The sequence below is a fragment of the Spermophilus citellus genome (genome assembly GCF_964194105.1).
Source record: "Spermophilus citellus genome assembly, chromosome: 13".
Classification (NCBI taxonomy): Eukaryota; Metazoa; Chordata; class Mammalia; order Rodentia; family Sciuridae; genus Spermophilus; species Spermophilus citellus.
Window position 1 is genome coordinate 85,027,500 of NC_138193.1, and position 13,176 is coordinate 85,040,675.

The window sequence follows — 13,176 nt, forward strand, 5'->3', positions numbered from 1 at the left end:
TGAGGTTCCTTAGTTCTAACAAGCTCCCATACATATAGTACTGGTCCAAAGGTCATATTTTGACAGCAAGGAGAGAGAAACACCTACAAACTGGCTGAGCATCTGAATTACCCAGTAGATTTAAAAATGGATTTCAGGCCTCTCTTTACCACAGATCCTAATTAAGTAGGTCTTGAATTTGCCCAGAAATTTACCTAGAGCACTTTTTAATAGTGCTCTGGGTAATTTGTAAAGACAGCCAAGTTATATGCCCACAGAGACAAACCACTTATTCACATATCAACTCATTGATGATAAATTGCCAGCAAGAATCTCTGGAACAATAGTGCCTTAACTCTTTTGTTCCTTAAAAGCATTTGTTCCTTGTGACTCAGAGTGCTAATTTTCTGCCATCAGACTTATGATAAAAGTTTTCTGTGAATTAAAAATTCATTCTAAGAAACCTAAAATCCAAAATGACTAAAATGACTACTGTTAAAAAATTGTTCTCAATTTTTGTCTAGATTAGTATGATAATAAAAATATAATCTCATAATTTAATTCATTAAGATGAATTTATCTCCTCATGTCAAAAACCATTTGATGGAAAAAATGCAGGAATGAAGAGATTTGACCATGAGGGAGTCGTACAATGAGTTCATAGCATGCTACACAGCTCTAGACTCTAGCCTCCCAGTGGTCTTTTAGAAACACCATTCCATTCCAGGAACCCCTCAATGTCTCTATATGAACTCCACACTGGAAGTCCACCTTGAAAGGAATAAACTCCTGTAAGAAAATGTGGCAGGTTACAGAGAAAGTTCAGAAGTGGGATTTAGAACTTTTTGCCAATAACTGGTTGTGGTATCATATTGAGTTGTCTCTAAAGCTCCTGAAGCCACATGATATATGAAATTTGCTAATTTCCCCACAAAAGTAGTTTTATGAAAATGACAACCTTAGCATGTGAAAACACATTGTATTATTTTTAACATACAAAAGTAATTTTAAAATTTCTTTTTTTTTTTTTTTTTTTTGGTTGGGGGTACCGAGGATGGAACTCAGGGGCATTCGACCACTAAGCCACATCCCCAGCCCTATTTTGTATTTCATTTAGAGACAGGGTCTCAGTGAGTTACTTAGCACCTTGACGTTGCTAAGGCTGGCTTTGAACTTGCGATCCTCCTATCCCAGCCTCCTGAACAGCTGGGAATACAGGCTTGCACCACCGCGCGTGGCCTTGTTCTTTATTTAATATCTGAAAAGTTATTAGAGATATCTTTATAGTTAATATAGGAAACTTTGTGCTCAATACTTTTGAAAATATGAATGTATTTTTTATCTGTTTCTATTGTAAAAATTATATTTCCAAGTCCCTTATAGCAAAGTGAAGTTATTTCCGAAACATCTCTTACTAATTTATATCAGTGATTCTCAAGGGCATATATATCTATGCTATCTGAAACTAAACACCTATACTCCAGTTTTTCTGAGGTTCTGATATGGCCACCTTTTGGTAGGGACAGTAAATGGGCATCCTCCCATCTTTTTTGCCAGTTTGGGTATCACATCCCTTTGGATATGTTCTCCTTACTAAACTAAATGGTCTTCAGGCAACCTGTGTAAAAACTTACTCATTTACAGAAAGACAGTTCCTCTTTCTCTTTTAGGAAGTCCCTTGCCTTCAGTTAAATATGATAGGCAAGGATTTGCTTAAGAAGAAATTAATCTGAGGCTCTTCTTGTTAGCCATAGCAAGATTCATTTTGACCCAAAAGTTTTGCTGTTGAAGGGTCAGCAAGTGATAATATTCACAAAAATTTCCCCTGATTATTAAAATAACAAATTTACAATGGGTGGCATGGCATATGTTCAGAGAGGTGGTAGAAAAAATAGATTAGAACCAATAGACAATTACAGATAGGTAGAAGTTTTGACATTATTAAGAACATAAACAGCATTGTGTCCTAGGATGATTGACCAACAGTTATCTAAACAGTAGCTGGAAGACTGCAAAGCATAAAGAATGAGTCTCCAAGGGACTTGGCTCCCCTTTCTGGGAATGCATTCTCCATCCGCAGAATACAGCAGTATTTCTGCATTGCTGCTACAGTTATGGCTGTTAGTAAGACACCATCCCCACACTCAGGGATTATTACAGATGACTAAGAGAAGCAGGACACATTCACAGGACAGATGCACAAGTTTGTCCTCATGTAACTTCACTACAGATTGCACTTTTCAGTTTGAAGACAAGTGTAGATGAGAACTGTTCAATAGGCCTTGATCAAGATGAAGTACATGTTAGTTTTCATACCTTGTAAAAGTTATTTTGTAATCTTTAGTGTGTGCTCATGTGTGAACATGTCTGAAGGACTTACTCTTGAAGAGCCTGCTCATCTTTATAGGCCAGAATTTGAGATCTGAGCCATGAAGAGCCAGAAAGGACACATATACACATGCACATATAATGGGGATATTATAGGGATGTGTTTCTCAACCTTTTCTTAATTCATGCCTATTGCTAAATATTCAAATCTTGTGTCCTTTACTATTAACATTTACAACATTGTCTCGATTCACTCACTTTGGTTGATAGTTGCTGTTTCTATCTGAAGCCCTTACTAGTCAAACTGTGGAATACTGTGACTGTCTCCTTTTCCTCTTTTTTCTCTTTTTAATATCTTTATCAGTGCATTATAGTTGTACATAGTAATGGGATTCATTATGCCACCTGTATACATGCACTTTGTCTCTTTGTCTTCCTTTCAATGTTTGTATTTGTGCCTCTGATTTTATCTCAGTGATCTTGAGTGTTTGACCCAGCTTATAAAAACAGATAATAATATATATAAATCAAAGATAAAGGTATTGAAACATTCTGGTATTAGAATAGCAAAGAAAAGGGTGACTGTACTACAGTTAATTATGTCTACTCCACCTGGTTTATACTTTAGCTGCATGTTTATTATTTAAACTGCAAAACATACTGTCCCACACAAATTCTTAGGGTCAGGAATCTAGGGATAGCTTAGAGTGGTTCCGGCTCAGAGCCTCTCATGAAGTTGTCAGAATGTTACCTGCAACTGCAGCCTTCTGAAGGCTTGACTTGACTAGAGGTTGCTTCCAAGCTCACAAGACTTAGCCAAGGCTTCATTCCTTGCCATATGTCCTGTCCTTCAGGCTACTCATGCAGGGTCTTCCTCCAGTGCAAGTGATCCAATAGAGAGAGCCCAAGACAGAAACCTTATCTGGAAGTGATGAACCATTACTTATGTCTCCTCTTTTGGTCATACCCACCAACTCTGATCCTCTGTGGAAAATGACTACACGAACTAATGAACGCTGGACAGCAGAAGTCACTGGGGATCATGTTTCTATTTGTTTTCTCTGTCAACTTTGTCTACCCAACTAAATATCAAGATAAAATTGTCTCTCTTATATTGTGTCACAGAACAATAGCAAATTAGGTCCTAACTGTACATACATAAAATTTTGCTAATCATTACCTTTTTTTTTTTTTTTAACTATGGAAAGACCCAAGATTAATAGATTAATTTAAGCAGTAAGACTTCTTTGGGCTTTATCCAATAAGAGAGTCTTTATTTAAATCTTTGTATTATGACCATTATATAGTAGATTAAATGTGTTTTGCCATGGAATGGTTTTTAAAATTATTACATCATTAAGGATATAGAAAATGAATCTGGCTTAACTTTTTTTCTTTTTCAGTTGGCCAAGTGAAATTTGATCCACCCTTAAGGAAGGAGACAGAACCACATCATGAACTTGTAGGTAGCATAGTCTTGGAATATCAACACTGAAAATAAATGTTTTATTTGACTTTGTGGTATATTGGTACTGGCTAAAAAAGTTAGTTATTAGTATTTTCAAAAGCATTTGGGGAAACAAAATGGTAAGTAATTCTAAAATTCTGAATAAATAAATCTGTGTTGCTGAGATTGAGTATTTTCAAAATTATTTTAGGAAAAAATACTAGTTTTTCCATTTCTTTTTTTTTTAATTTTTTTTTTTAAGAGAGAGGAGAGAGAATTTTTTTTATATTTATTTTTTAGTTTTCGGCAGACACAACATCTTTGTTTGTATGTGGTGCTGAGGATCGAACCCGGGCCGCACGCATGCCAGACGAGCGCACTACTGCTTGAGCCACATCCCCAGCCCCTAGTTTTTCCATTTCTTGATTAAATGTTTTTAATGCAGACCCTTTATTATTTTTTCATTTTTATTGTTTTCCAGTTTTTGAGAGGCGTGTGTGTGTATGTGTGTACTAGGATAAGTGCCTTGTCCTAGAACATTACAATAGAGTCAAATTCATGTAGAGCACTAAAACTCAGAAATATAAAGCATACGTAGTAGATTACGTTGAATTAAATGAATGAGACTTGCCAACTCTATGAATATTCTTCTCATGATTCTTTTGTTTTTTTATATGCTTCTATCTAGATATATTATACTATTTTTTGTTACAAACAAAATTGATCCTAGAGAAATTATTTTTCCAGAGCTCCAGACTAGTGTATATTTTACTTTTTTTTTTCTCTTTCCTGTTTAATGAGAAGGAAGCAATTGTTAATAAATACTAAAGGACTGAAATGGGAACTTTCTTCTGAAATTTGATACTTATTTTAACCCACCTGACTAAAAGGTAAAAAGGGAGTCATTAGCCTTTATCTGATGAGTTCATTGTGCCAGCATGAAGAAAGAGTGTTAAAGAAAACATCTTCAACTGATCTTAATAACACTAAAGCCTGATGTTTATGTGGAGGAATGGAGAAGATTAAGAAAAGAGAGTAGTCATGGTGTTTATAAATGGTAATTGTATTTTATTAAGGCAGTTTGAGTTTATTTTCTGTTTCTTTTTAAGTTGGCCTTGCATGTATTTAAATTCTATACTAATTTAGTAACTGCATTATAAAGCAAAGTTGTGGCAATGTTGCTTTTTTAGAAGCTGCTTATTGTAATTTGACCTTGCATTTGCCTTAATTGTGTTAGCAGGAACTTACTGCACTTGTAAAAGTTTCCCTTTGTGAATTTGTGGCTTTTAGTTTAAGTGTAAATAACCTGGGTTTTTTGGTCTCTGCTGAACAGCCCGACAGTGATGGTTTTTTCGACAGTTCAGAAGAAATATACTACACTGCAAGATCTAATCTGGTATTTCTCATCTTCTGATTTTTTTTTTTTTTTTGTCAGCATTGTTTTAGTCTTGATGTCTTTTTAAGATCAAACATTTTGTCTAGTTTTGTTATAAACTAAAGCTTGCCATTTAGCAAGTTGCCATATATTAAGAAATGTAACAATTTCCCTATAACAATTTACATAAAATATATATATATATTCGAATGTAATGTTATAGTAATAACCAAAATATTTTTCCTTTTTATGAAAAACATTAATAAATTTTCTTATTCAAATATGAAGTTTTTAGAAATGACAATGCCCTATAAGTACATTCAGTTTTAATGATTATCTCGTTTTAATGAACTAAAAACATCCATATATATATATATATATATATATACATTCATATATATATAAAACTTTATACATCATGTCATATATGATATATATTTGTTACATATATTTAATATATAATATAGTCACATATTATGTATTATACATATAATATATTTTAAAAATTAATTTATCCTAAGTTAATAAAGAAATCATTCTCAGATAAAATTTTAACTTTGCAGCATTGTGCCATATCTAGTTTTCTCAAGAAATATTTGGATTATACAGCATCCCTGAAGTTATAAATATTAATTCTGTTTTATCTTTAAATAAGGGAAAATGGAAAATTAGTCCTGGTAAATATTAAATTCAAGTAGTACATTTAACAGTTGTTATGAGTTTTTCTATTTCTGTGACTATTCAGAACCTCAAGTTGTCCCCATAGTTATTCCCAAATTCCACATTTCTGCATTTTAAGTGGAATTTTTTTCCTCATCTTTCTCTCCATCATTAATAACACACCTCTTTCAATTTTGGTTGGCTTAAGTGATTCTTTTTTTTTTTAATGTGGTACTGAGGATTAGAACTCAAGTGTCTTGTGCATGTAAGGCAAGCACTCTACCAACTGAGCTATATCCCCAGTCCTAAAGTGATTCTTTTTATAAGTTCTTAAATCTACACCCTCCAACATTTATAGAACATAAAAGAGATTTTAGATGTAATTTCTCTTGGGGAGGAAGTTGCTATCTTATTGGGAAAAAATATATACATATAAACTCTTAGCCATGCAACAAAATAAATAATGGCTTGCCAACATTTTACCAGGTGACAGATGTTGATGAGGGCAAACTGACATAAATAGATACTATGGGTATCAGAGAAGGAAAAGTGCTTTGGGGCTAATGTGGCAGATCTGGCTTCTGGGAGGTACTAACACTGATATTAGTATTATGCAGGTGTCATAGTGATTCTTCAGGAAGGGAATGGACAGATACCCCCTGTGTTTCATGGGGATTAATGTGGAAACAGTCATTGGCACAGCCACATTTTTAAGAAATGTTCAGTAAATAGTTGAAATTAAGAAACTATACTGGGCTGGGGATGTGGCTCAAGCGGTAACACGCTCGCCTGGCATGCGTGCGGCCCGGGTTTGATCCTCAGCACCACATACGAACAAAGGTGTTGTGTCCGCCGAAGGAAGGAAGGAAGGAAGGAAGGAAGGGAGGGAGGGAAGGAAGGAAGGAGAGAGAAAGAAAGAGAAAGAAGAAAGATTAGAAAAAAATTTTTTTAAAAGAAACTATTATACTAGCACTAGATATATGGAATTAGCTCAGAGGTGGTTATAAATCATTAAAGAAAAATAGTGAAACCTTAAAATTGCATGCATTCCTATAGTTTGAAATGAAGAAAAAGCAGAAAACTGGTTACCGCAGGGGTGATGTCAGTGTTTAGCAGTCAGCTAGAGCCTCCATTGGAGGGACAAAGCTCGTAGAGTCAGTAGATGCACTGTCTCAAAAGAGGGAGGGATGTGTCACATGGCCTCACAGGTAGTGAAGTATGAGGACTGAGAATTAGGTGTCAAAAATAGAATATCTTAAGAAAACACTGTCAAGAAACTCCTGGATTGAAAATTTCTTTAGAATTAGACGTAAGTAGGCTAGCATGACACTTAGTTGATTTGTTATAGAAATCAAAGACCACAGAATCAAGTTTAAGTTGACTTTAGTATTTATTAATATTCTCCATTCAGAAAAGACAACAAAACCAGAAAGGTCCTACTTTAGAGTTGCAAAACATTCCCTTCTGGACCACATGTGGAGCTGGCCTAGTAACTTGACTAAGTTAGGATAACTGTTTCCCTTTAACCCTTCCCTGCCCTGTAGTCTGGAGTTTCTTATGATTCAGGGGAGCAGTCGATGGGGTCTTTTTAGAGAATAGGGCTCAGGATCAATTGACTCATGGATAGTTCTGGCAAAAGAAGGATGGAAGAAACATTTATCAAATTCTAGGATTTATAAGATCAACCTTAAAAGCTCACTTCTAATAATAGCAAAGGTTGACATTATTTGAAGGATTTTATGTGCCAAACAGACACCCTAAACCCTTGAAATATGTATTCATAATACAGTTTTGGTCAACAAGGAAGAGTAGACAGGGCAGAGAGGAGAGAATATATCAAGAGATTATCGCCTAGTGATAACAGCCATCTTTTCTTTCCACCTTTTTTTAATTATTGGTACATTATAGCTATACATATTGTTGGGATTTGTTTACATATCCATACATGCACATAATATAGGAACATAATTGGTCAGTATCACTCCCCAGCACTTCCCCCCTGATGTAGTCATCTTGGTGGGTATAAGTATACTACAATTATCTGAAATTGCCTAGAGACACATTTCTTAGAAATATCCCAGTCATTAAGTCACATATGACTGAATTATTAGCCTTATTTAACAAATGAAAAGGTTTAAAGTACAAAGAAACTGATATTTATTCTTTAGCTAAGAATAGCAGAGCTTAGCCAAACCTAAACCCCGTGCTATATTGCCTCTATCCAGTATTTTCATGATTTCTTGTATTTTTTTAAAATTAGGATGTGGGTGTGTCTGTCTGCCCCCACCCCTGCTTTTCTCATTTAATCAACATAAATATCTCATTGGGGGTTTTTTTCCTTATGATGTTAAAATATGCATAGCATAAAATTTACCATTTTGACCTTTTTTTAAAAAGGAAGTATAGTCCAGTAGAATTAAGTTCATTCACATTGTTGTGCAGTTATCACCAGAATGTTTTCATCTTCCCAAACTGAAACTCCATACCCATTAAGCAATAATTCCCATTCCTTCTTCCCCATCCCCTGGTAGCTGCCATTCCATTCCCTGTCTATGAATTTGACTACTCTAGGCACATTTGATAAGTGGAATTGTACAATATTTGTCCTCCTGTGACTGACTGACTTCACTTAACATAATGTCATAATATCTTTTATCGGCCATATTGTAGCAAGACTCTTTTTTAAGGTTAGATAATTTTCTATTGTATTTAAATGCCACATTTTGTCCTCTGTTCCTCCACTGTGGACTTGAGATGTTTTTCCCTTTGACTACTGTGAATAATGCTAGATGTACAAATATCAGCCTGAGTTCCTGTATTTTTGGATATATAACTATAAGCAGAATTGCTAGACAATATGGTGATTTTATATTTAATTTTTTTGAGAAACTGCCATATTGTTTATACTATTTTACCTCCCCGCCAGCAGTGCACATCCTCAATACTTCTTATTTTCTTACTTTTTTCTTTTGTTTTGGTTTTGATAGTAGCTATTCTAATGGGTGTGGCGTAACCATGGAAACTTTAACTCTTACAAATATGTGTTGCTGGCCACTAAAAACATGATGAACCCAAAATGTCTGGCTCTTATCTTAATAGGCAATTGGCACCAGAGATTGGTCCTAAATCTTTTGGGCTCTAGAAGAAACATTTACTCTTGAAAAACTTGCTGCTTGAAGGTTCCATATTGTTTTTGATTTCCAGTTGTCTTAAATGCCAAGTATTTTTATTTTGTAGTTTGCATGTTAAACATTATTCCTCAATTTTTCTTGCTACCAAAAAGCAACCTGAAAAAAATTGGCAATCAAAATATGTGAAGCCAGAAGAAAAGAATTTGATATTTAGAATTGATAATTTGTAAGAAAAGTCTTTAAATTTTGAAAGATGACTGAGTTAAAAAACAACATACCTCACTGTAATGTGATAATTACGTAGTAAGACTTTTGCCCAGAGCCCCCCCAAAATGGGTGGGGGTATTTAACCTACGAAGTGCTATCTTGAGATTGAGATTGTATTACATATCTGCAACAGTTGATGTTATTTTTTCTCTAATAAGCTTAGTTTTACTTTGTATTTTGAAGTATATCGAAAGTTATTTATATATAAAATACTTTGTTAATTTTTATAAAGGAACATAAAATAACCATTGCTCTGAAGAATAAACTTACTGATATTTTTCCAAATTTGCAGTATAAGTCACGTATTCTGTTTGAGACCCAGAGGGGGACCTCTGCTTTTATTAGATTTCTGCATGACTAGTAAATGTGCCAACCCCACTTGATTTTCTGACATTTTAAGAAATAAACCGTCTTCTTTGCATTATCCTAAATTCACTCCCTCTTTATTTCTGTAAATCATCTCTCACATTATAAAGGTGTCACTAATGACCTTATTCATGCCATAATTTTCTCTCTCTCTCTCTCTCTCTCTCTCTCTCTCTCTCTCTCTTTGTTTGTTTGATGAGGAAAACAATTCTCCTCACCTGTGCTCATTTTTTTTCTTGGTTAAGATATATTGCTAAATTATTTTTTCTTTTGTGTTTTTATAGCCAACTGTATCAATTCTATTGACTCCTGCTGTTTTCTCATCAGGTATACACTTTGCAATCTCCCAAAGGGACTTTTTTTAAAAAGTGCAATAAGATTTTCTTGATCATATGTTTCCTTTTCCAGTGTTCCACATTATCTCCTTCGTTCTTTTTTCAGTTCTTTCTCATGCCATGTTTCTTAGAATTTCCATCTTAAGTTTAGGAATACTCCTGCACTCATTAAAGTGAACCACTGACATTAAGATTTTCTGACCCCAAATTTACTTTAATTGTGCTACAATAACCATCTTGAACTTTTGTTTGAGCCTTTAAGTTGAATTTCTGCTAGGTTGTTGCATGTTTTCATTCTGTTTTGTTATTATTGGTATTACTGTGTAATTAAGCATTGCCATTCATAAATAAGTTGATGCCTAGTTAATGCTACTGATTTTTTTTTTTTTTTATGTTTGCATGCTCCCAATGTATTCTTACTTATCTTAAAAGGATGGACAAACACTACCATCATCTGGAGTTACTTTGAGTGCTTTTCTAAGCATATTTTTGGCAGTACTTTTCCAACATGTGATAGCTTTCAAATCCATTTTGAAAAGCCTTTTAGATAAGTCTTTCTTAGACTGTCCTAAAGATATGTAAATAACTACTAACTCTGCTCTGGTTTTACTTTCATTTCTTTCCTTTTGTTGTTCTCACTTTCTGTGTCTGATTTACTGGCCAAATTCCTGTCATAATAGTAGCTGTAAGGTAAATAATGGTTGCATTAAATGAGATTAGACACATACTAAGAGGATTTAGTGTGCTGCTTTACTTGATAGTATGGCTAGCACATTGTTTTTGCCCCATGGTTGCTATAACATGACTTGATTTTAGGAGAAGAAATTGTTGGTAAAGAACTAGCCCCTTTCAACTTTTCCTGGTAGAACTTGAAAACTTGACATGTTTAATCATCAAACTTGGATTTGTGTACATCTCTCTTGGACCGAATGTTATTCTATATATGAGTCCATGCTCAGTTTTCTATTGAAATATTACTTTGGTTGTTTTATATTCTTCTCTTTCCCTTCCCAAGTATACTGCTGATCTCAATTGATTTTATTTTTTTTTAACCATTGTCATCAACCTGCCTGCTCATTGTCACAGCTGAGCTGAATATTGCAACACATCTGTGTTTATACAGAAGTCAAGTCCACTGTGTGCAGTGTGTGGTTTTGGAAGCTGTCATTTGATTAAAGGTTTGAGAGATTATATTGGCTAGAGATATTGGTGGTCTAGTAGAGAGCTTAAGTTATCCCTGAAGAAAATGAACTTAGAAGTGTATTAATAGAGACTAGTACTTCTCTTTACTGAATACCAAAGTTTAAAGATTGCTGTATAAAGTCATGATCATTTTAATTATGTGGCAAAATACTTGAGAGGCAGTCTTGTGATACCAGTTATTTTATCATATTAAGATATATCATTATAAATTAAAGAGAAAAATGTCCCTTCTTTTTAGAATTCCATGCAATATCAATGTGACAGTTAACTAATCTTTGTTTATAATGTGTGTTACCTTTTCTGTCACTGGTAAGAGCATTGATTAATATGCATGGGAGAACACAAATATTGAAGAAGACAAAACTTGAGCCTTGTCTAAAAGATTTTGATTTAGATTTTCATCATATATTTTTTTGACAGGTCTTAGAGTACTTAAATTTTAAAGGGCTTTTCTCTTAAATACAAAGTATTGCTTTGAATCCTCATATTCCTAGGCTTAGTATTTTGTGATCTAATTATATTTGTGTATCTTAAGAGTGAAGTTGTCTGTGTGCAAGAAAATAAACAATTGGCATTTCAACAAGCATCTATTCAGGACACAGTGTCTGCCAGATACTGTGTTAGACCACAGGCTATAGGGAAGGCAGGAGGATTTGACCTTTTCTCTTGGAGTAGTTTGTAGCCTGACTGCTGTTTTATAGGCTTGTAAATAGATTACAAGGCAGTGTAGGTGCTAGAGAAGATCTCTTTCAAGCGCCATGGAAGAATAGAAAAGACTGCAGATAACTCTAGCCTTGGAATGTTGCTCTGAGGTTGTTGGCTTTGCATCAAGTCCTAATCCTGCAACTGATGTCTGTAAAATAAAAAGCACTTTTAAGTACATCCAGCATATTCTAATGAGAGTAAAATATATTTAAACTGTTAAAATAGTTCCCCTATTTTATAGTTAAAATGGTGTTTGAAATAGTGTCTTTTTTTAAAAGGGGAGAAAAGGTAACTTTACCTCATTCTTTCCATGGTTGGTGGAAAGCATGTTTCTTTTTCTCTAGAAGTTGTTTGAGGAAAGCAGGAGCATTGTGCATTCCTTTGAATTTTAATTCTTAACACTCTGTAGCCCATGGCATTCAGTGAAGTTCAGTGAAAATGTTTAAATAGTCAAGCAATTTCCTTAATATCCACTTGAAATTTTGCTGTTTTACTGTTTAAAATAGTCTTTAAAAGTCCTTCAGTGCAGTTTAAATCTTGTGCTACTTTGCATAAATGATTTACTTTAAAAATAACACCCAGTTTTATATCTTTTAAAAAATTAATTACCAGCCAAAGCATCAATAGAAATATGTGAATGTGTATATATACATAATTATTTCAGGTGCTGTATACAAAACCAAACCAAGATTTTGTTGCTTATTTTCTGTTGATTTTTGCTTCATTATAACTTGAGAATAAATACTTCATTTCAGCTTTTTTCTTTCTAAAGACCTAATTTTTAAATGTTTATAACAGTAGCAATAGCCATAAATGAAACTTGCATATATCATTCAGAAAAAATCCCAGAAAAATACTCAAATAATTAAAATCAGGACAACAAGCACATCTCTTATTGTTGGAAGTCCTACCGTACCTTTTTTTTTAAGAACATATAGCAATACAGATTTATTTAGGGTCTGGGGCTTCTCTTTTTAAAATTATATATAACAGTGTGTCATGATATGTAATATAATACTCTGATGCTATGTATTTTATTTTGCACTACTAGGATCTACAATTAGAATATGGACACGGACACCAAGGTAGTTACTTTTTAGGTGGAAACAAGTAAGTAAAGTTCTTGAAAAATTAATTTAAATTTCAAATAATTCAATTGCCTTTAATATTATATTTTAATATTTAAGGCAATAAATTATGTTGGGCTTGTGAATATATTTTATAATTTGCCCTTAACTTTTTTCCAGTGCTTTCCTGCTTGTCACTTTTAGTTAATAATTGTTATAGTGGAGAGGATAAACTTAAATTTCTTATATCAAGCTACTCTGCTTATCCTACTTGTTAGAGAAAACCAAATATAATCCAACTGAAGATAAATAT

At 33.7% G+C, this 13,176-nt stretch overlaps 1 protein-coding gene across 5 annotated transcripts in view; it reads left to right on the forward strand.

The window, feature by feature from the left end:
* Positions 1-13,176, forward strand: part of MAP4K3 (mitogen-activated protein kinase kinase kinase kinase 3) — a 198,672-nt gene that overhangs the window by 139,524 nt on the left and 45,972 nt on the right. For 4 of the 5 annotated variants that reach the window (XR_014018527.1, XM_081264490.1, XM_081264487.1 and 1 more), the window contains 3 exons: positions 3,711-3,769; positions 5,088-5,150; positions 12,848-12,906. Coding sequence is in view for 4 of the 5 variants with exons in the window: in XM_081264490.1 (XP_081120616.1) it covers positions 3,711-3,769; positions 5,088-5,150; positions 12,848-12,906 (181 nt within the window). In the remaining variant the exon portion in view is untranslated. The remainder of the gene's footprint in view (positions 1-3,710; positions 3,770-5,087; positions 5,151-12,847; positions 12,907-13,176) is intronic. The other variant, XM_081264488.1, reaches the window with a different exon arrangement.